The 22529-nt window shown below is 43.6% G+C and overlaps 4 protein-coding genes across 4 annotated transcripts; 3 read left to right on the forward strand and 1 right to left on the reverse strand.

Annotated features, from left to right (window-relative positions):
• Positions 1-1198: 1198 nt before the first annotated feature.
• TMED2 (transmembrane p24 trafficking protein 2) lies at positions 1199-7212 on the forward strand. The gene is made up of 4 exons (XM_042829236.1): positions 1199-1477; positions 2651-2843; positions 5165-5272; positions 5711-7212. The coding sequence occupies exons 1-4, from the start codon at positions 1199-1201 to the stop codon at positions 5833-5835; spliced, it is 705 nt and encodes a 234-aa protein (XP_042685170.1). The 3' UTR covers positions 5836-7212.
• A 436-nt stretch (positions 7213-7648) lies between these two features.
• On the forward strand, positions 7649-14061 carry DDX55 (DEAD-box helicase 55). The gene is made up of 14 exons (XM_042828840.1): positions 7649-7756; positions 7946-7996; positions 8073-8159; positions 8674-8765; positions 8879-8941; positions 9646-9795; positions 10213-10402; positions 10776-10858; positions 11215-11346; positions 11466-11558; positions 12045-12159; positions 12534-12702; positions 13056-13348; positions 13823-14061. The coding sequence occupies exons 1-14, from the start codon at positions 7649-7651 to the stop codon at positions 13973-13975; spliced, it is 1779 nt and encodes a 592-aa protein (XP_042684774.1). The 3' UTR covers positions 13976-14061.
• Positions 13973-17762, reverse strand: EIF2B1 (eukaryotic translation initiation factor 2B subunit alpha). The gene is made up of 9 exons (XM_042828842.1): positions 17714-17762; positions 17542-17643; positions 17328-17464; positions 17137-17253; positions 16313-16425; positions 16052-16120; positions 15392-15467; positions 15122-15247; positions 13973-14685 (listed from the first exon to the last, which is right to left on the reverse strand). The coding sequence occupies exons 1-9, from the start codon at positions 17724-17726 to the stop codon at positions 14530-14532; spliced, it is 909 nt and encodes a 302-aa protein (XP_042684776.1). The 5' UTR covers positions 17727-17762; the 3' UTR covers positions 13973-14529.
• Positions 17763-17794: 32 nt separating this feature from the next.
• GTF2H3 (general transcription factor IIH subunit 3) lies at positions 17795-22404 on the forward strand. The gene is made up of 13 exons (XM_042828841.1): positions 17795-17826; positions 17961-18040; positions 18306-18412; positions 18829-18992; positions 19081-19143; positions 19392-19421; positions 19837-19865; positions 19950-20024; positions 20459-20512; positions 20810-20878; positions 20990-21125; positions 21205-21241; positions 21322-22404. Exons 1-13 carry the CDS (start codon positions 17817-17819, stop codon positions 21389-21391), a joined length of 924 nt encoding a protein of 307 aa, XP_042684775.1. The 5' UTR covers positions 17795-17816; the 3' UTR covers positions 21392-22404.
• The last annotated feature ends 125 nt before the right edge of the window (positions 22405-22529 follow it).

Here is a 22529-nt window from a genome sequence, read left to right on the forward strand (position 1 = left end):
TTCAAACCAAGAGGGGAGGATTTAAACTGGGTATAAGGAAGAAGTTTTTATGCTGAGGGCATTGAGGCACTGCACAGGTTGCACAGAGAAGTGGTGGTGCCCCATCCCTGCAGACTGCCACGGTCAGGGGACAGGGCTGTGAGCACTGATGGAGTTGTGGGTGTCCCTGTGCACTGCGAGCAGTGGGAGCAGACTGCCTTTCAGGTCCCCTTTCAACTCAAATGATTCTATTCTAATTGTTTTCTATCCTAGTGCCAGCAGGCACTCATCTGCATTGATCTGGGTCGTAAGCGTCCAGACATCTGACCTTGATATTCAACTGCCTAACTTATAACAACAGTGCTGTCCTATGATGTCTGCTTGTTGTTCATGAAGCTTCTTGCCAAAGGAACACCACAGATACTGCCCAAAGTTCCACAGCATGGGGATGAGTCACAACACAGTCATCCATTCCTGGCCAACGCCACTTAGGAAAGCACGAACAGAGGCAGCAGAAATGAGCACAGTATTTGGAGAGTGCTCTGTGGTACCTCTGGGGAGCAGACAGTGAGAACTGTGTCAGAGGTACAGGACGTGTTCATACCACCATCAGGATACAGCAGCAAATAACTTCCCCCCATTATGTATGAATGCCACTGGCAAGACTGAAATCACTTGGAGACCAATGGAAACCCAAGGCAGCGGCTCAGGCCGTGGAGGCAGTGGGCTCAGTCCACGATGAAGGTTTGCTGTGGCTGTGGGCGTGACAGCCACATCAGCACTGCAGCTCCCACCCTGCGGGGCGAAGGTGCTTTACCCACACAAATCGAGTACTTGGATTACAGCTGTCGTACAGCTGAGGGCAAAAAGGCACAACGCCTAAGCAGCACCACGCGCACAGCCCGCCCAGCAAAGACACGGACTCTTCAGAAGTGCGCAGCCCGCGCTGCGCAGTTGCCAGGCAACGCCTCCTCCGCTGCTCATCCAATACCGCTCCGCCCTCCGCTCTTCTCCATTTTGATAGGCCCGCGCTCCCCTCCTCGTGCTGATTGGCTTCTCGCCGCAACTTGCTTCTCGCTTATTGGTTGCTCTCGAGCACAGGCTCCGCCTCCTACTTCGCGCCTCTCTCTCCTCAGGGTTCGGGCCGTCCCTTCCTCATCAGTCCTTTCACGGCCACCGTAGCGCAGGGCCGTACGTGGCAGCGGAACCGCGCCGGCCTATGAGCGGAGGCCCCGTGCCCCGGAAGGGGCGTGGCGAGAGCCGGAAGTCCCCCTCCCCTTTTCCTGCTGCCCGCCGCTCGGTGCCCCTGGGCTCCGCCATGTCGCCGGTGCGGGCGGTGCTGGCGCTGCTGGCCGCACTGGCGGCCCCGGCCGCCGCCTACTTCGTCAGCATCGATGCGCACGCGGAGGAGTGCTTCCTGGAGCGGGTGCCGTCCGGCACGAAGATGGGGCTCATCTTTGAGGTGGCTGAGGGGGGCTTCCTGGACATCGACGTAGAGGTGAGGCGGGACCGCCTGACCTTGGGCCTCGTGCTGAGTGGGGGCCCAGCCCTGGGACCGGGCCCTGCGCGCCGGGAGCGGTGCGGAAAGGCGAAGCGGTGCGTGGAGGCCCCTGCGGCGGCGGGGCCTGGGGGGGTGGGCCGCGTTCGGCCGCCCCCGGCTCTGGGGCCGTGGGATCGCTGTGAGCTCCATCTCCTTGGGGTGCCGGGGCGGCTGGTGCTCCCGCGGGAGGAGAGCCCTTCTGCTGCTGCTGGAGCCTCTCTCCGGGTTTATATGGGGCGTCCTGCTCCGTGCGGTCTTGGCATAGTGCAGCGTTTGTTGGCGGGAAGAATGAAGTGGTTTGTTGCTCGTTCTGGGAGCGTTCTTCCTCCGCTTATGAACGCTGATTTTATCGAGACTGATTGCTGGCTTTAATCAGGTTGATTGCCAGCTCAGTCTGTGGGTGAGTGCTTTTCTTCAGTAAAGCGTTGAGTCGATAGGAGAATAACAAATGAGCATTCTTTTCATCTTAGCGAGGAGCAGGTAGTTTGGTGATAGTTTCAACATGAGAGCTGTTGGTGAAATCAGATGTAATTGTTGAAAGTTACGCAGCTCTGATACAGGAAATAAAAGCAGGAGGCTGCCAGATTCCATTTGCATGTCGGTAATGGAAGCTTAGCGGCTGGGTTTGGTGTCCTGGAAGATGTAAGGTCACCATGACTCTTATGGCTTAGCACTGAGCCCTGCTTCTGTCTGAGCTGGCAGCTGCGGCATTGCACAACTGTGCATCATTGTACTGTGAGAATGTCCTTTAATTCCTTTTGTTTCCCTCCACACAACAGAGATAAGGTTTCCCCTGCAGTTGTGAATTTGGGGAACAGCCAGGCTTGTACACAGCTTATGTCTCTCTTGCTATGGAGTGCTTCTTATCTTGAGGACAGGCAGTCAATAAGCAAAGCTTTTATATGGCTTTCTTTACAGAGAGGGCGCTTTAAAGATTTCTGTGCAGGAAAACACAGAACTGCTTTTTGAGTTGTGGTGAGGAAAATAGAAATATCATCAAATCAGTCAGATTAAAGGTGCTGTGGGTAAATCTGACTGGATGACTTCAAAATATGCGCCCAACTGGTATTGATGCATTTTAAAACGCTGTATTTTGAATAAAATGAGTGATATCTTGTTTTCATTGTCCAGATTACAGGGCCTGATAATAAAGGAATTTATAAAGGCGATCGAGAGTCCAGTGGAAAATACACATTTGCTGCCCACATGGATGGAACTTACAAGTTTTGTTTTAGTAACAGAATGTCCACCATGACTCCCAAGATAGTGATGTTCACAATTGATATTGGGGAAGCTCCAAAGGGGCAAGATATGGAGACAGAAGGTGAGAAAGACTCCTAAGAAGAAGGCTCTCTTTCGGGAGCTCTTACCTACATGCATGACTTGTGAATGTGACTAGGATTCTCAGAGTTCCTGTTTCTTCAGGCGGTCTAGTTGGCTGTTCTCTTGCACAGCTAAAATGGATATGGATGTTTTTAGACCTCGTGGCACAACGTAATGCAAAATCACCAGGGCATCCCTTGGCCGTCTGCAGAAACGAGTGCTTTCATCTTTTAGTCTTTTCATCGGTTTCTTTCTCTGATTTCTAGTTTGCTCAGCAGTATGTAGATTGCCATATGCATTAGTTGAGCTCTTTGGTAAATGTGCTAATGAAACAATATTTTCTCGTGGCCATGTAAGTTACTGTTTTATCTGCAGCCTTTTGTCCTGTACTTGTGTTCATCTCTTACACTTTTCTCTAGGTGGTGGAGATACCTGGGATGGTATGTGTACTGCTTTTTGAAAGCTCATTAGCATCTTGTCTTTGCATATGTTTATTCACTAACAGCTAACGTTTGCTTTTTCTCTGTAATGTTTGTTTGTAGCATGAGAATGTCTTTAATAAACTACATCAAAGGTCTGATTCTGAGCAATGCTGAGCACTGCAAGCTTCCATCGAGAGGTTGAAATACTTAGCAGCTCTTGGGATCAGGTCCTCAAACTGGCCTTGACACTTTGTCTTCAGGTCATTATTTGTGGCTAACAGAAGGCTTGATTAGATGTTTTAGGTGGAATTGAACTAAAACCATGGGCATCCAGGAGCATTAAACTATATTTACTTACTAAAGTGAATGTTGGATAATCAAGGGCTTTTGGAAGCAACAAATTCCACCTAGGATATGAATTAGCAAACATGTTACAAGAGGAGAAAACTGGGAAGTTGCCATTTGCTGCAAATTAAGTGTTTGGGTAACAAGTTGTAAAATTTTCTTTAGAAATCACTAACTGAAGCTAGAAAGAAAGTTGTTTTTGTTTTTGTTTTTTTTAATTTTAGTGAGTAAATAACTGTGTGAATTGAGTGCTTGATTGTTACCTCTTGGTGAAATTTAACAAATTCTTAACTTGATTTTTTTTTTTTTAAATCTCAGTTAAATCTTCTTATTGAATGTGAAAAGACATCGTAAGCATCAATTCTAAGGGATATTAATAGAGCTTTAAATTTTAAGATAAACACTTTTCCCTGTGGTTTTTTTTTTTTTTTTTAAATGATTTAAAAAAATACCTGAGGCTAATTTTTTCTCCAATAAACTGTACGTATGGCAGTGACCAGCTGTGAAATGAGAGATTTATGTTAGCAAAGTGAGTGTAGTTTTGACATCTACTTAAACTCCAGTTAGGACTTGTATGAGTGTTATTCTCTGGCCATCTTTTTGTCTGTTACCCAAATGTGTATATTTTTAATAGGTTTGCTTTCAGAATGTGAATTTATAAAGAAATAATATAGGTAGCTTCAAAATCCAATAAATCCCTTCAAGAGATGTTTGCCTGGAGTGTGTCTGTGGAATGATTGCTCAAACTTCTCTTGGTGCTAGAAAACTCTGAAAATTACTTGCATAATTCATAACTTTTGTTAGTGGGCAGTTCTTTGAGCATGAAGGTATTGAAAGGATCCTGTGATTGACAAATCACTAAATCTTGGATCTCTGTTCCTTCCACGTGCTGAATTGTCTCAAGCTAATTTGCTGTTATCGTTAGTTCATTTTCTTACTCTTCTGCTTTCATGCCATACCAGACCCTGAGGCCAGTTCCTGCCATTTGCTGTTCCCCTTTGGCACTGTTTCTGCTGAACGCTGTGCTACAGCTAAGCAGGGAGGCACAAGATGTGATACGTTGCTTCACACAGTCATCTCGTTTTGCCAGCATCATGATCTTAAGCTAAATTCTCAGTTGTTCTCTTTTTGCAAACTTAACAACTAGAAAAAATAGCTGTTATGTTAAGATAATTTGCTTGGAGGATATTGGAACGTACTTGCAAAGTGGATAACAGTGTGGTAATGATCTCATGGATTGTTACGTTCTGTTTTTCTGGAGTCGTGTGCCCATCTTGGATAGAAGTGGTCTGCACTGACTAAATTGGGTGTCAGCTGTCATCCAGTTGGATGTGGTGAGAGGTGTTTTCCCACTCAGTAAATGCCAGTGACGTGCTATGAAAAGCAGCACGAGACAACAAAACTATTTTGCTGTAAGGATAGAAAGTTTTCATTGTCCAGACTGCATTTTTCAGAACTCCCTCTGTGATGGGAAGTTGATTACAACTGTTCATATGTTTAACAAAATGGTTTTTTGAGTAAATAACTTTCTGATGCTTTTGAAATTATTCTGCAGCTCATCAGAACAAGCTAGAAGAGATGATTAACGAGTTAGCAGTGGCCATGACAGCTGTAAAGCATGAACAGGAGTACATGGAAGTTCGTGAGAGAATACATAGAGCAAGTAGGTGTCTTTAGTTAAATACCTTTTTTTTTTTTTTTTTTTAAAGATTTATTTCTAAGTCTATAGAGCTATTTCATTTACTAAAAAGAATTCAGAACAAATCCTGACCCAGTCAGACCCAGTATGATCGACACTTTCAGTTTCTACATTTCCTTGTCTCTCATGTAATGAAGATTGTTATGCAAAATACAGAAAAAGCACAGCAGGACGTTGCAATGTGTGTCCAGAGGTGAGATGAACATCTGTTTGCACAGCTTGGTTCAGGCTGTGCAGGTTCTCAGTTCAGTGCCTGGAAGCCTTGTACAGCCGTGGTACAAATACCAGTGATGTCACTGTAAGGCTTATATGCAATTCTTTGGATCCTGTGACAAAATATCTCATGATGGAGATATAAGTTTGTTTTAAATTCTTTGTTCCTTTTTTTTTCTTCTTCAACAGTTAATGACAACACAAACAGCAGAGTGGTCCTTTGGTCATTCTTTGAAGCTCTTGTACTAGTTGCCATGACACTGGGACAAATCTACTATCTGAAGAGGTTTTTTGAAGTCCGAAGAGTTGTTTAAGAGTACTGTACCTGGTCCTGGATTTCAGTTCACTGTCTACCAAACATCCTGGTCACAAAAAAAAAAAAGTCACTAAGTTTCGAAACCCTCTTTACTGAACTGTAAAACTTATTTGCTTACGTTCCTTCCTAGTTAAAAATGAATTGTTTTTATATATCTTCTGTAGCAAAAGCTATGCTGAAATCTCATCACTTAATTGGCCTGTTCTTTTTTCCTTTTCACTTAAACCTGCGTAGTCTGTATGCTAAGCAAGATCCAAGCAAGCTGCAAATGCTGTAATTCAACTGTAGTAACAAGCAATGTCTGTGTCTTTTCTAACGTTCTGTTTCCATAAGTACTTGCAGTTCTGTCTAGGGAAGCGGTACAAGGCCCTGATGTGACTGTTGCATTTCTCACATCATGAACCCTGCAGGAAGTGTTACGAAATTGAAGGAATCCCTTCTTCACTTCTGCAGACTGCCAAGGAGGAGCGATTGGAGCTTTGATAATGAGTAGATCTGACAACTTCTGATCTAGTCTACGTACCTGATTAAAATCTAAAAGCAAGTGTTCAGTAACTCTCCTAATTGTACCAACTTATCCATGGAGGTTTTTAACGAAATAACCAGTATCAAAATAGATCCTCTACCAAATGTTCATCACGCGGTTTTTAGTCTCTTTCAGGTTTTAAATTGGAGCCCATTGTGTGCAGTGTCTTGGCAAACAGTAGTTAACCCTTTGGTTCGTGCAGCTCCAAAGCTGAGGCTGTTGCTGCTCCTGCAGAGTGCAGCGGTGTTCAGGACGTGTGGATTCCTGATGCCAAAGGGTTAACAGTTCTGGGGTTTATTGCAATGCTATGCAGCCCTTGTATTTAAGTTAAGTGGCAGTCTCTGCCATTTTCTGGTCACAGTTAGCATAATGCTAAGTACTGGTGTGTTTTCTTTTTCAGGCACGTGTAGATTTGTTTTTGTATAAAGTTACTTTCCTTGGTATCTGATGATTGGTTTAAAAATTAAAGATGCGTCTGGTGTGGGTGCTGAGCCAGGATTCTGTTGTGACTGATGTACATTAGTTGTAATCATTTTTGGGGTGGGGTGGGACCTTTTCCAGGGGGGAGCCTCTACAAGTTACACACAGCAGTTTTGTACAATTAATTTAAAATTTGTTACAGGTTTTCATGTTCCAGGTAAAGATTTTGCAACCTTGGGCAAACACTGGCAGCAGTTCCTTAGCAAGGTGGTGTTACACCTTATGGCAACTGTTGTGTGCCAATATTTTTGTGTAAAACACTTAAATTGAATTATAAGATGTACATTTAAAATTGCTTGTGAATCTAAATATGACCCAGGTTCAATAAATAAACAAATTCTTAAAAAAAAAAAGAAAAAGATAACCAAACACCACGCTGTGTTTATTTTTTTTCTGACGCTTTGCAGGAGGTTCTGGAGGTGCTGCTTTGCACTCTAAAGGTTTTGTTTTTTTTTTTTTTTAAATGCTTTTATCAACATCCCTGGGTATCCAGAATTCATCCGACCGTGACCCGGTGTTGTGGGCAGGTAGAAGAAGTTATGGTTCTTCTGTGCTGTTGCTGCTCGCTGTGCCGTTGGGTGTACAGTGCTTCCGTAGGGCTCACAGAAGCGGCCTGACGGTTCCCGTGCTATAAAACTCGAATTGTTGGCGCTCTGCGGGTCGGTGCTCGCGGTGGAGGCTCCCGGGGGAGGCGGCGGAACTTCCCTTCTGGCGGAACCAAAGCGCTGCAGTGCGTGTTTCCGGCCGTAACCGCTGCAGCCGGAAGTAGGGGGACGAGTTCCGGCGGTGCGCTCGGCTCGGCGAGATGGAGGCGGTGACCGAGGGCGGTTGGTCCGCGCTGCCCGTGGCGCTGAGCCCGGCCGTGCTGCGGGCGCTGCAGGAGCTCGGCTTCGACCGCATGACTCCGGTGCAGGTAAGGGGGCGGCTGTGCGGCGGGGAGCCCGAGGAAGGAAACTCCGGGCGGGGATGGCGCTGAGCCGGGCTTTTTTAGCAGAGCCGCTGCTCGGGTAACGCGGGGCAGCTCTGTGCTCCTGGGGAACCGAGCCTCTGCCACGTAACGATTAATCTGTTCGTGCGCTGCTTTTCTGTTTTCTTTCCTCAGTCTGCGACCATCCCGCTCTTCATGAGTAACAAAGACGTCGCTGCGGAAGCGGTGGGTGTCATCCGCTCGGGTCGGTTTTCTTGCTGTTTGTGGAGCTGGGGGAGCTGACTCTGTTTCCCTCTCCCAGGTAACGGGCAGTGGCAAAACCTTGGCGTTTGTGATTCCCATACTAGAAATTCTTCTCAGACGGGAAGAAAAGCTAAAGAAAATGCAGGTAAGGTGAAATTGTTCAGCTTGAGTGTGTTTTTGTGATATACCAGTAAGATTGAGGACCTTGGTAGGAGCACCACTAAGTTAAATTGAATACATGAAGTGACCCTTTGGTGTAGTGGTAACAACAAGAATAAATACTGGGGAGCTTTCTGTGCACTTACAGGTTTTTATTTGAATAATCAAACTTGTTCTGAGCTATTAGAAAAGCATCTCAGAATATCAAATAAGAGAATGTATGGCAAGCAAGAGTCTTTGAGTGCTTTTTGCATCTGTTGACTTTGAATAGATTGTAAGGTACTTGTGCCACTTTCCTTGATTAAATATTGATATCAGCTGCTACTTCTTGACCATTTTACATATTGGTATAGCAGTTCTTTCAGAAGTCTTTTAAAAGATTCTGCTGGGAATTTTTTGCCTAAAGCCAGGGTCATAAACATGCCTCACATTCCCTTACCAGTGACAGTTTTGCACCAATCTTCCCTCTGCTATTTTCCATAAGTTCCTTTTGCTTGCAGGTTGGAGCTATAATCATCACACCAACGAGAGAATTAGCAATTCAAATTGATGAGGTGCTGGCACACTTCACAAAACATTTCCCCAAGTTTAGGTGAGTGAACCTCAAGCTTTTCATGACCACCGTTCCTTTTTCTTTGGACTTCTGTCATTCATAAGGTCACAGAATTTAAAGATGTCCTAAACCTTTCTGTTCTGTTGTTTTAGTCAGATTCTTTTAATTGGTGGTAGGAATCCCATGGAAGATGTTGAAAAGTTTAAAGAACATGGGTAAGTTGGTTGTAACTGTTCCAGTGCCTTGCTGTTGTGTTTTTTTCCTTGTCATTAGAATACACAAATTATGGCTCTGGTTTTGCTGGTGCTGATGTTTAATGATACTGCATAAATATGTTGGGTACACACTAAAGAAGTTGTGGTTTAATTCACTGCAGTAAAATGCACCGTAACCAGATTGCAGTGAGATAAGAAGCGAGGATGGCGTGTGAAATCAATCCCATTTCCATGCTGTGTGGGTAGAGAGCCATGCACTGCATGGCGAGTTGAAAGCTGAATAATTCAGTTCCCTCATGTAAGTTTCTGCCAGCAGTGGACTCTGGTGTGGTTGAGTCTGTGCTGAATAATTGGAACAACTTGGTGCTGATACTCATGGGGAAACTTTGAAGCCATTTTCTTTGCCTTTGGCTTTTTGCACAGGAGTATGAAATATTTCTTCTAGCCGATAGTTGCTTTCAATAGTCATTAATTATCTTCTAAACTGTTATTACCACAAGTGGTGAGCTTGCACACAAGGGCTTTTTCCTCCCATCAGCATGACTGAAAGGCCCTGAAATATAAATACACTTGAAAGCAGCATGCTGAAATTCTTCTATTGACGAATGCATTCATTTTGAGTGCAGGTTTGTGCTGTGGTCGTTAACAGCTCCACCAAAGGCATTACGTTGTGTGGTTACAAAACTGCTGTGTGTTGCAAACAGGGGGAACATCATTGTAGCTACACCAGGTCGACTGGAGGATCTGTTCAGAAGAAAAGCAGATGGGCTGGATCTAGCAAGCTGTGTGAAGTCTCTCGACGTGTTGGTATTGGATGAAGCTGACAGGCTTCTCGATATGGGCTTTGAATCAAGGTATTTAATATTTAAATAAGAAGCTTTCATTATGCATCTGAAGTTTTAAATGAATTCATCATTAAATGAACACTGTATTGTTCTTTGGCCTCTCTTTGCTCTGTAGCCTGTATAAAGCAATTGCTGTAAAGGGAAAGGAATCAGGGAAGAATGCTTGCTTGATGAACGCAAAGTTTAAGATTCTTTTTTCTGATGCATATTAGCATGTCATCATTTAAATATCAGCATTGGCTTAAAATGCTGTAACAATTAAGCACAGATGTCTTACTTGCAGTGCTCTGACAAATTCTCGAACAGAAGATGCTTGACATTTAGTGATTAAAAACTGTTTTGTCTACAAGCTCATACTTTCAGTGATTAAACTCATTTCTGAGGGAAATCTTGGCGCATTTATGTCTTGCATGTTTTTACTTGCAGTTTAAATGCCATTCTGGCCTTTTTACCCAAGCAGAGGCGGACGGGTCTGTTCTCAGCCACTCAGACTCAGGAAGTGGAGAACCTGGTGAGAGCAGGGCTCCGGAATCCTGTCCGCATCTCGGTGAAAGAGAAGGGAGTGGCAGCAACCAACACACAGAAAACTCCAACGCGCCTGGAGAACTATTACATGGTGGGAACCCTGTGCTTTGTGCTAGTGGGCATTCTTTCTCTCTTTGCCCCGATTCCATCAGCAAGTTTTTAAGTCATGGCCACTTACAGTCAGTTTAACAGATGAACCAGAAGATTCTAAGATGTGAAGCTCTTGTAGGTTATCTGAAGATTGGCAACCACGTGGAGGAGAAATGCCCTTAATTCTTAATGCTGTAGTTGTCTGCTGTATGAGTTCAGCTTTGTTTTGTTTGGCTGGCCAGGACCCAAACTGCTGCACTGCTGTGCCTCCCTGACCAAACATCAGTGTGTAAAGAAAGGAGGCAGATCAGTTTGTATCGAGTCCATTTTCTTACAAGTCCATTTTCTTACTGATTCTCTTTTGCATTGTGTAGATATGCAAAGCGGATGAAAAATTTAATCAGTTGGTGCATTTTCTTCGACAGCACAAGCAGGAAAAACATCTGGTCTTTTTCAGGTAACTCTGTGTTGGTGTTTCATTGTGAAAACAAGGAGTTTTATTGCTTAAATTCCAAAGCTGCCCTGTGTTGATAAGGACATGGCTATTTTAAATGTGGTTCATTTTAATAGCTGTCTTACGGAAAGAGGATAGAAGGAGATAGAATCCTGACATGAAGCAATGATCAGTGAATGTGAACTTCAGAAGATTATAGAAGTGAAGATTATAGATGATGTGTTAATCATAAAAGTGATGTCCATATTTTAAATAAAAATAGACAAGTGGGTGTTTTTGAAAGGGCTCAGACTGTTCTGACTCGGCTGCAGATTAAATATACAGCATAATCTTTTGCTTTTCTGTCTTCATCACAACAGCACGTGTGCCTGCGTGGAATACTATGGGAAGGCTTTGGAATCCTTAATTAAACAAGTGAAAATAATGTGCATTCATGGGAAAATGAAACACAAGCGTAACAAGATTTTTACTGAGTTTCGAAGGCTCCCTGGGTAAGAACCAAGCAGTTACTCCAGGCAGAAGCAGAAACAGTAAGAGATGCAATGGTGTCTGACAGTGTGCTTTTCTTAAACGACAGGTAGTGAAAAAGTGTTTTTTTTCTTCTTCCTAGTGGGATTTTAGTTTGCACTGACGTGATGGCCCGTGGCATAGACATCCCAGAAGTACACTGGGTTTTACAGTATGACCCACCCAGCAGTGCGAGGTACAGCTTCAGATCTTACCAGCTTGCGCTCGTGCTGCTGTACTGTTGAGGTATAAATTGAGAACACACAGCTGTGGAAAAGGATTTCCTTGTTGCCTGGAAGTCTGAGCGACCTGCCAACAAGAAGGTGGCAACTTTTATCATAACTGATGTGAGAGAAGTCGATTGGCTTTGTGAGCATAACGTATAGAAGTGAAATGGGTGGCTGCCACTTGCACTTGTGCAAAGAGGCTTTCTGTTCTAAGGGTTGTGTGAGAGTAGAGATGTCACGTGCTGAGGTGTGAATGAGTGCAGAGAGCTGAGCTGTTTAAGGGTGGTACATTGAGAGTTCACGTGAGGGGAGCTCTTCCATGTATTTTTACTTCTATTGTCGTAATTTTCCTGTAGCTAAAGTTATTAGTTTAGTTCCAGATTTACCCTTTTGCTCACTAATGCTTTAAAGTCAGACCAAGCATCTCTCCTTGAATTATCCCTGCTTTGTTTCAGTGCCTTTGTGCATCGCTGTGGTCGAACAGCACGGATTGGAAATGTTGGCAGTGCACTTGTATTTTTGCTTCCCATGGAAGAATCTTATATTAACTTTCTCTCAATCAACCAAAAGGTCAGTAGAGTTTTATTCTAACCCTCTGCAGAAAAGGGCAACGGAGCAGACACCCATCAGACATTTAATGACAGGCATTTTGAAGTCAGAATTCATTGGGCTTAAGATCATATGCACTGATAAAGTTTTAGCAGAGGTGCATAATTAAAAAAAGAGAAGAGCTGCTTATTAATCACCAAATTCAGTTGTCAGAATGTGATTGCTCCCTGTGTCATTTACTGAGTGCATAGAACGGCCTGGTGAAGGGCAGGGAAAGGTGCTCAAAAAGTACTGAAGATTAACTGGAGAGGAAATGAGTTTGAAGCTTCATAGCACATTTCAAGTCATTCAGCTCAACTTTGCCTTTCTTTTTGCATTTCTTTTTTTGTTTTCAGTGTCCCATGCAGGAAATGAAACCACAGAGAAATGTGTTAGATCTTCTTCCAAAACTGAAGTCTATGGCTCTCGCTGACAGGGCAGTGTTTGAGAAAGGGATGAAAGCCTTTGTCTCTTACATCCAGGCTTATGCCAAGCATGAATGCAATCTGATCTTCCGAATAAAAGGTAACTCCCAGCAGGAGCTGGGGATCTTTTTCTGTTCTCCAGAAGGCAATATTTGGTTTGGCAAAAAAAGCCATGATTATTATCCAGAAGCTACAACCACCCATTTCTGTTCTCAGAGGTACTTCCTGCAGTATCCAGTTGTGACAGAATTCTTATTTGCTTAAGCAGTTTCTCATCGTTTTCAGAGAAAATGTTTAATTAGCAAGTCTGACTGAAACAAACCTGAGCATAAATGTGACCTAAGGTTGTTACTGCTATTAAATACAAATTTCAGGATAATCTTTTTTCCTGTGACTCTGTAAGTTAACTTTTTATCCAGCAGAAAACTGACTTTATAATCCTTATCTTAACAGATCTGGACTTTGCTAGTCTTGCTAAAGGTTTTGCCTTGTTAAAGATGCCAAAGATGCCTGAGCTAAGAGGAAAATGTTTTCCAGACTTTACTCCAGTCACTGTTAATACAGACTCCATTCCATTTAAGGATAAAAACAGAGAAAAACAGAGGCAAAAGCAACTGGAACAACAAAGAAAGGAAAGACAGGAAAGTGGAGGAAAAAAGAAATTCATAAAAAACAAATCCTGGTCAAAGCAGAAAGCCAAAAGGGAGAAGAAGAGGAAAATAACAGCTAAAAGGAAGCGTGAAGAGGTAAAGAGTGCCCATCTTATTAAAGTGCACGTCATTGCTTTAGCATAGGTGTGAACTGCCACAAGGCAGAGCAGTGGGATTTCAGTGTGACAGGAGTGAGGTGCACTGCAGAACTACTTACTGAAAAGAAACCTTCCAGGTCCTTGACAGGCAAAGCATAAAAAAAAAAAGCTTTTTAAAGCCAAATGTTGAAGCAGTTTCTCATCACTCATGGTGAACTGCTGGCAGCATAGGCTCGTAGGCTGCATGCATTGTAAGGGATACAGCAGTCACTTCAGTGGACAGTTCTTATTTGTTGTTGCTTTTATTTTTGTATCTTACTAAGGTTATTTGATAGATTGGTTGTAGAAATTGAGTGTAATTTCCTGCTTGGATGCTGCTGGCAAAAAAACGTAAAATTCTGTTGTGTTCAGCTACATAGAAATGAAGCCTTTTGGTGTTGTGTGTAATCTGTTGTACTTCAATGGCTAACAGGGCTCTGATATGGAAGATGAGGACATGGAAGAGCTGCTGAATGACACGAGACTCTTGAAGAGATTAAAAAAGGGGAAAATAAGTGAAGAAGAATTTGAGAAGAGGCTAACAGGTAGCCAGAGTAAATTCAAAGAAGAAGCTGCTGCTAACTGAGACTGAAGGTTGACGTTTATTCCAACTGGACTTTTACATTAAGATACTCCTTGTTCCAATAAAACTGTATTTTTATAACAAAATAATGATGCAGAGAACAGAACAGATTTAATTTCTTCGTGAAGAAACCTGGTTTCCATAAGCACAGCTAAGAACAAAGCTAAAAGCACTGCCCTTGTATGATTTGGCTGGAGCTACAGCTTTCTTTTGGAGCATTTATTTCAGGGCTTTTTTTTGTTCACAGATCAGTGAGTGACAGCACAGCTCCGAATGAGGCCGCAAACACCATAAGTTACTTTATTTTTCAGTACTGCAGTACTTGGCCCATCTTTCAGATAATTCATTGAAGGTATTCAGAAGCTGTAGCAACTTGGATTTTTCGTTTCTAAACAGCGATCCACCCCCAGGTAACGCCTTAAGCTGAAGAAGGCCAGTAATGACATGAATCCTTGTAATGCTGTGTCCTTACCACGGTCCAGCCCACTTCATCACCTGCCAGGCTCTTATAGCTGTGAAGTCATCGAAGATGGTACATTGCATAGCATGTCCTCATGTTACAGATAGAGCTTAATGAGTTCATCACTGACAGCTGATGGAGTTAACACACCGAGGTCTGTAAACAGTAATGTAATGAGCGACGGTGATGTGTAGTCAATCCAGGGATGTTCCTCTGTTAGATTCTGACTTGTTTTCAGAGTGTCTGCTTTGTACTAGAAGGAAATGAGACCATTAATTACTACACAGTTGTGAGCTGAAACCTCTCTTGGGCAGGGGCAGTACTGTAATCCTGAGCAGATATTTGTAGTAAAATGGAAGTCAGCTGCTTTAAATGAGGCATACACTGCCACCTTGGTCTCGAGTGTTTTACCTTCTATCCACCATACAACTTATAGTGCTGAAGTGTCTTGATGTAGCTGTTTCTTGCCTGCAGCTACTGCTGTGCCCCAAAGGAACTGCTTTTAGTAACTCAATGAGAGTATTAGGACAAACTGTGGATGTTTGAGCTGAACGTGGAGCAGCTCTGTACTGTGTCAAGTTAACTACAGTAGAGAGAGCCAAATAAACCAAGACGTGCTTAGAAGAAAATTACTCACAGGCATGTAAGTGGATCTCAGTTTGCCAGGAAGCAACCTGTATTTCTCTTACCTTAAACTTATCTGGGACATCCTGCTGGTTGAGGGGGAAAAGTCTTACAAACTTGAAACTTTCTGCTACCACATAAAATGGCTTATTCTGAGCTTTGGCACACACAGCAATCTGATTGGTGCCAATCTGTGGAGACACAAAAAATAACATGCAGATTCAGTGCTAGTTTGACTTAATATTGCCACATTTCCAATGATAACACTTTCACTGATTGATATCCAAGAAAGTTTTAATAGAGTTTACAGACTGATGTAATGCATTCTCTTTTACCTTGTTAATAATGCCTCCGCTTTCAACTACACCTTCAGCACCAACTAAGACCAGGTCCACTTTCTCCATAATATAGCTGTTGAAGGAGGGGAAAAAATCCAAGTCTTAGTAAATAATATGACTCATGGAACAGAACAGAGATAAGGAACTCAGTCTCTCACTTTTCTAAAGTAGTTTTAGCTGCTGTTAGCTAAGTAGGGCTGTGTTGTTAGACATCCTTGGAACGAGCCTTCACTCACCTGCTTGCTCAGCAAGAATGGCACAAACCATGTCTGACATTGACAATTGTGTAAGTGCTGGGAGAAATTCATCAGTTGTAGTCAGTACATGACAAAATATGCTATAATTTAGCTTAAAAACAAGCAAACACAACATTTATAAAGTGGAACAATCAAAGTAGCTTTCTTTAGTACAGCAGCTCCTTCTCCACATATCCCCAAGTTCTATACTTGGGTTGACGGAGTCAGACCTAATAGGCAAACATCAAAGTACAGGCTTTGCAGCAGGCATATTTGGTTAATTATGCACTTAAAGGCGTAACTTGCTTAGCTTGTTTGATGACTATGACAACTATTTAGAACAATCTTCTATGGAACTTAAATGTAACAATGTTAAATAAAGTTGGGATGAACAACATTAAGATTTAATGATCAGGCTTACCCAACTGCAGCATCCAATATCACAGTCACAGGAATGTTCAGTTTCCTCAGGGCCTTTGCCATTTTTTGCCTATCAAAAAACAAATATGAAGCTTAGAAGTCTTTCTTCGAAGATGATGCTAGAAAAACAATGTCTGAAAGAATGAAACCCATGACGTCCTGTGTTCCTACAAGGCTAGCAGCTTTTAAGTTATGACAGATTTGATGCTAGCTATAGCTTATCCTCTTAACCAAGATCAAGCACAAGCTAATGAGTACTTGCCCTGCTTGGTCTGGCTGTGATTCAGTAACATAAACGCTGAATCGCTTCTTTGACTCAACAGCAGCTTCTAGCACTCTGAGGACCACTCTTGAGTAGGCATGTGTCAAAATCCTCTGTCAAAACAGACAAAATATTACTTCTTGCTGAGCTCTGAAACATTTATTGCAGTTAGGAGTGTCAGGGTTTTTACTTTGCTTGTGTCGATGTTAATTAATATCTAACATATGATGTTATGGTCTTAAACTAAAAGAGGGACAGTTTAGACTGGATATAAGAAAAAAGTTATGATAAGGGTAGGGAAGCACTGGCACCAGGTGTCCAGAGGGGTGGTGGTGCCTCCATCCCTGCAGCCAGCCATGGTCAGGGGATGGGCTGTGAGCACTGATGGAGCTGTGGGTGTCCCTGTGCACTGCGGGCAGTTGGACTATATGAGATTTAAGAATCTCTTCCAACTGAAATGATTCTATAATTCTATGATGTTGCTTGTATTCTAGAGATTGTAGGAGAGGAAACCACTCTGAGAGATGGGCTTGATATGGCAGTCCTGCTACTAAAGGGCAACAATTCAGTACATTAAATGGTAACTGCGTGTTGCGATGTCTCAGCACAGGTGGAGCAAGGACAATGCATTGCATGGGAACAAAAGGAGGGGAGGAGATCAGCCCTTACGAAATAAAGCCACGGCTTCTGTGAGTGCACAGGGATAATAACGTTGTCCCCTCCTCCACTGCTTCTATGGATGCTGGTGAGCTTCACCCCCTCCTCCTCTGCCTTCCCAGCAGCACAGGCAGCCTGGACGCGAGCAGCTGCCCTGGCCTACTTACGGCTCCATCTCTGATGAAGGGATGGCACAGCTTGGCGATTTTGTTCCTCGAGAGAGACACCTTCCTGAGGAAGATCTCCCCGCGCTCGATCATGATTTCTTTGCACTTGGAGTAGTCCTGGAAAGGACGGCGAGTGTTGAAGCAGCCGGCCGGCCCCATAGCACGGAGCTGGGCGGGAGCCCGCGCCTTACCGAGTACTCCAGCGAGGTGAGGCTGATGAAGCGCAGGAAAAGCTCCCCGCCGGAGTTGACGGCCACCGACGAGTCCACCCGCGACAGCGTATCGATGGCATCGCGCAGGCTGCTCCGCAAGCCCTGGATGGTTTCTCCTGGGGGGCGGACAGAGCGGCGCTGTCAGGGTCGGGCCTCCCCGGTTCGGGTTCGGCCGCGGGGGATCGGCGCCCACCTCGGTCCCGCCGGAGGAAGCCCAGCAGCGCGCGGATGGCGGCCACCGCCGAGGCGACGTCGGGGTCGTCCCTCAGCTGCGCCCTGAAGGTCTCGATCAGGTCTGAAAGGCAAAGGGCCGCCTCAGCCTCGGCTCGACCCGGCTCCCCGCCTCCCTCCTAGCGCCCCGTTACCGTCCGTGCTCATGGCCGCCCACGCCCTGCCCGGCCCCGCGCAGCGCCCTGCGATGACGTTGTGCTCCGCGTGACGTCACCGGTGCGCGCCGCCGGCGGCGGGATGGGCGCGGGTGAGCGGCGGCGGCCGGGGGATCCGGGAGTGGGGTGGGCCGGGCGGAGCCGAGCCCTGCGCAGCGCAGCCCTGCGAAGCGCAGCCCCGGGGCTCCGGGCGCGGCCTTCTGCAGTGACCCCCTGTGTTTTGCAGACGAGGAGCTGAGCCTGCTGGTCATCGTCATCGACACCAACCCCATCTGGTGGGGGAAGCGGGCGCAGGGGGAGGCTGAGGTGCGTCCTGGGACGGCGCTGCGGCGGGGCCGCTTCTCAGGGAAGTCCTCGTGGAAACCGTGGTGGGAAATACGAAAGATATTCACAGGGTGCGAGACTGAAGAGTCTCTTCCAACTGAAATCGTTCCATGGTTCTACAGCTGTCAAAGCTTTCCTTAGATGCTTCCTGTTAGAAAGGGAACTACGCCTTCAAGTTCTAACTGCAGTTACATGCATTAGTTAACTGTAGATGCTGACTTGCTGAATTGTTCTTTTTTTTGGGCAGTTCACCCTGTCAAAATGTATCGACGCAGCAATGGTGCTGGGAAATTCACACCTGTTCATGAGTCGCACCAACAAACTTGCTGTGATAGCCAGTCACACGCAGGAAAGGTACAGCAGCTTCTCACCACTATAAAAGCCTGAAGCGTTTTTCTATGTCTCCTGATAGCATAGGAGAGAAATGATCTGTTTTAGTGCCTTTTGCAAAGCAAGGAAGAGTCAATGAAAGTGACAAAAGTTTCCCGTTTGGTTGATGTGTTCTAAAGAAATTCACGTCTCGGAATCTACGTACAAATGTGTGCTACCTGTTTGCCAGTTGGCTTAAAATGTGTCTTGAAAGGAGGGCAGTGAACCATTTGGGGTGTGAAGATTTCTTGCCTAATGTATCCAAAATAATGTCTAAAATTTTAAAATTATTTGAAATTTTACTTTAAAATATTGCTGTTTATGAGTGGTCAGCTTACGTCTTTTTTTTTTTCTTACAGGCTTAAAGCAAACCACAGTACTTTGTTTTTCCTCTCTTTCAGCCGTTTCTTGTACCCTGGGAAGCGCTGGGCTTCTGCAGATCTCCTTGGAGATGGTGGCAGTTCTGTGGAATCGAATTGTTCTGGCAGCAAGGATGGAAAATATGAATTGTTAACAGCAATAAACGATGCAATTGCAGAAGAGATTAAAGACCTCATGACAAAAAGTAAGGAAAAGAAAATTCTAGGTTTCATAATGTGGAATTGCAAAAAAACATAAAAATATAAAAGTAATTTCTGTAATTTGCATTGCAGCTGACATGATGGGCCAGCAAACAGAGACTCTGCTAGCAGGGTCTCTTGCTAAAGCACTTTGTTGTATCCTTTTGATGATGGATGTTTTAGAAGGTTTTGTCTGTTTCTTTAAGGCTGTTTCTCGTTATGTTAATTATGCTTCCACACAGTCTCACTATCAGTGCATTCTGTAATAATTTTCAAAAGTGAAACATTGTCCTGATAACTGTGGATTGAACAATGTGTATTGTTTAAGGTAATGAATTCATTGCATGGATACTGGTGTTGCTTCCATGAAAAGAATGTGGATTCCTTAATGTCATCTAATGTAGATATTAACAAGATGAGCAAAGAGGTGAAAGGTAATGCCTTGTGAGTGCTTCCACAAGTATTTGAATTGCAATAGCAGAAAAAAATGCATATTTGCATACAAGCAAGTATGTGTATATACCTTCTAACTCAAGATAGCTGATTGAACTGATGAGTTGGTAATGAACAGCCTTTCTGACCAATACCTAATTGCTTTTGGACAACAAATGGAATAGGCCTACTTTCATAACAAGTTCTACAGATATTTGTCGCTTATTTCTGGTGTTTTCTGTACCAGTGGGACTATTAGACGTTTACATTGACACCTACTGAGATGGTAGATCTATCATTTTGGATGTTAGATTAATTGGATTTAGATTAATTGGAATGTTAGGTGCTATAGCATTGTAAGGACAATTACAGGGAATGGATGTACTCATGCGCTTTTATTTTCTTTTTGATAATCAGCCAATCAGGAAATGAAATCAAGAATTTTGGTAAGAGCTTTGTTGTTAGTCTACTATTAGTCTTAAAATGCATTGATGCTATGTGGGCTAACAAGTCTCAATTGTTTTATTTAGGTCATAAAAGCTGCAGAAGACAGTGCATTACAATATATGAATTTCATGAATGTGATCTTTGCAGCACAGAAACAGGTGAAGCTGTTTGGTGTATATATAATCTTTTATTAGTGTGTAAAGAGTGAAAGAAAATTCATTTATGCTATGGCTGTGATCTGATTGAAGTGTCCTTGATGTGAAGACTGTCATGCCCAGAGAGAAAGGTAACCAAGTTTAAAAGTCAGATCCTACTGCTTAACATGAAGGGTTTGCTGGACTAATTAGAGATTGCTATGAAAGAATAGATGGTAGCCTTCTGTACTATGGGTACTGTGTACAGGATGCCTTTGCTGATGGTTCTTTTATCGCCATGTGTGAGAAGGGAGGTGTTAGAAATGTGGGTGTTTGTTCTGACCAGGGGAAGAAGCTTTCTTATTGCTGTGGTGATTCTGCAGCTGTAAAAGGTGTATGAGATGGACGAGGTTACATTGTTCCTAGCTGAATTCCTTTTTTTTGTGGGTCTCTTGCAGAGTATTTTGATTGATGCTTGTGTCTTGGACTCTGATTCAGGCCTTCTACAACAGGTACAGGCTTCCTATTCTTATTTGCTATTTACTTTAATTCATGGATACTTGATGACAGATAGCTTGGTATTTTAAAGCACTCAACTTTTTTTAAACCAGAGAAAGAGACATTACACCCTTCTACGTGACAACGTCTGGGTATTTTATGATGGTAAAATGCTGTCTCTTTTTCACAGTCTTTTTGTGCCCTCCTATTTTGTAACAATTTGTTATTGTTTTGTTCTTTTTCCTTGGCTAGTAGAAACTGTTGCCTTCCTTTTAGGACTGAACTATCTGATCATTCTCTCTGCGTTCCAGGCTTGTGACATTACAGGTGGTATATACTTGAAAGTGCCCCACCTGCCATCCCTCCTGCAGTATTTGTTGGTATGTCTTCACAAGCTTTTTCCTATGTCAGATGTGAAATCTTTCTGACTTCAATGGCACGGTAATACAGCAATTTCCACACTTTTTTTTTTTTTTTTCCTGTTTATATAGTGGGTTTTTCTCCCTGATCAAGAGCAAAGATCACAGCTTGTGCTTCCACCTCCTGTTCATGTTGATTACAGAGCTGCATGTTTCTGTCATCGAAATCTCATTGAAATTGGTTATGTATGCTCTGTGTGCTTGTCAAGTAAGTTAATAAATATGAGTTTAACTTCCTACATTCCAAATGAACGATTTTAGTGACAGCTAATTCTTCTATTTTCCAGTATTCTGCAACTTCAGTCCTATTTGCAGTACATGCGAGTAAGTATTTCTTCTTATTTCAGGAATGGGAGTGAAAATATGTTTGTTGTAATTGACAGTTCCTTTTTATATTATTTCAGGACTGCTTTCAAAATATCACTGCCACCTGTCATGAAAGCTAAGAAGAAGAAATTAAAGTTAGCTGTTTAATGCGACTTAAACACACCATTACCTCCTCCTGTAATTCCGTGACGTGGAACATACTTGAGAAATTGATGACACTTTTTATGGGATACGAAATAGACCTGTATGTGGTCTTACAGCTTACTTTGATAAAGCATTTAAGTCATGTTTTCTGTGTAGTAACAAATCACTGTATTCACTGGTAATCTGTGCTGTTTTAAATACTGATTATTCGTTGTATTTAGAACCAGAAGTTACAGGTTGTTAAGATACAGATCTTGCAAAGTTAGAAGTATTCTTGCTGCTGCAGTTTCAAACCTCCAAATTATTTTCAAAGACAAGAAAGCTTTGATTTTAATCACATGTTGGTGTAGAGGGGAGTTATGACCACTGCCAATGTCTGAATCTCAGTACTGCTATTCAAGGACTTCAGTGTTCTGTGAGCTCTCCGTGGCTGTCTGGGCACTGAAATGGGGGCAGCTTCTGAAGAAGAAAGCCAAATGTTTCAAGATGGCTTAGGACACACCTTCCTGTTCAGGATGTGAATTCTGTGGTTACATACATGCTCACGTTGTCATAAACTTTTATTTCCTTTGTGCTTTTGGTTCTCTTGAATAGCTGCTCCTCAGCAGATGAATATCACTGGAACAGTAATACGGAGGTACCCTTTCCAGGGGAGTTTAAGACCTCGTTTATGTGTGAAAAGGGGCTTACTTTTGTAAAATGACATCGGTAAATGTCCGTTAGGAGGTTAGTCTGCAGTGCTGTGCTTTGAAACTGGAAAGGTTTGGGATCAATGTGTTTTGTATCCGAGTATGAGGGTGTATGGTGTGCTTCATGTGCTGCTTTGGTTAAAAAAGCACAAAATCATCTGCCTGTGTGCAGCCATGTCTGCGCATCCAGCTGTGCACCTGGCTTCGGTCAGTGCGGCTGTTCTCATCAGTGCCATCCTTGTAGCCGGGAGCCATTTTGTTAGAAGGCTGTATCTAGAATTCGCTTTCTACAAAACCTTTTGAAATAAAGGCAGCTCTTTTTACAAACGCGGATACCGTTCGGCCTCCTGGGTGTTTGTAAGGCGGGGCGGCACGCTGTGACACGGCGCTGCCTCAGCGCTTCCCGCCCTCCCCGTCGCCATGGCAGCGGCATCGCCGCCTCAAGATGGCGG

Source organism: Centrocercus urophasianus, unplaced genomic scaffold (assembly GCF_019232065.1).
Source record: "Centrocercus urophasianus isolate 14NV4802_14NV808 unplaced genomic scaffold, USGS_Curo_1.0 seq_30, whole genome shotgun sequence".
Classification (NCBI taxonomy): domain Eukaryota; kingdom Metazoa; phylum Chordata; class Aves; order Galliformes; family Phasianidae; genus Centrocercus; species Centrocercus urophasianus.

Excerpts from the sequence above, each read along its gene's own strand:
- DDX55 (XM_042828840.1), top strand. The coding sequence starts at position 7,649 with ATGGAGGCGGTGACCGAGGGCGGTTGGTCCGCGCTGCCCGTGGCGCTG. Across the intron at positions 7,757-7,945 it reads ACCGCATGACTCCGGTGCAG|TCTGCGACCATCCCGCTCTT; the intron begins GTAAGGGGGCGG and ends TTCTTTCCTCAG. Across the intron at positions 8,160-8,673 it reads AAAAGCTAAAGAAAATGCAG|GTTGGAGCTATAATCATCAC; the intron begins GTAAGGTGAAAT and ends TTTTGCTTGCAG.
- TMED2 (XM_042829236.1), top strand. The coding sequence starts at position 1,199 with ATGAGCGGAGGCCCCGTGCCCCGGAAGGGGCGTGGCGAGAGCCGGAAG. Across the intron at positions 1,478-2,650 it reads TCCTGGACATCGACGTAGAG|ATTACAGGGCCTGATAATAA; the intron begins GTGAGGCGGGAC and ends TTCATTGTCCAG. Across the intron at positions 2,844-5,164 it reads GCAAGATATGGAGACAGAAG|CTCATCAGAACAAGCTAGAA; the intron begins GTGAGAAAGACT and ends ATTATTCTGCAG.
- GTF2H3 (XM_042828841.1), top strand. Across the intron at positions 19,144-19,391 it reads TCTTGCTAAAGCACTTTGTT|ATATTAACAAGATGAGCAAA; the intron begins GTATCCTTTTGA and ends CATCTAATGTAG. Across the intron at positions 20,513-20,809 it reads ATTCAGGCCTTCTACAACAG|GCTTGTGACATTACAGGTGG; the intron begins GTACAGGCTTCC and ends TCTGCGTTCCAG.
- EIF2B1 (XM_042828842.1), bottom strand. Across the intron at positions 17,465-17,541 it reads CTTCCTCCGGCGGGACCGAG|GAGAAACCATCCAGGGCTTG; the intron begins GTGGGCGCCGAT and ends TCCGCCCCCCAG. Across the intron at positions 14,686-15,121 it reads ATGTCCCAGATAAGTTTAAG|TACAAAGCAGACACTCTGAA; the intron begins GTAAGAGAAATA and ends ATTTCCTTCTAG.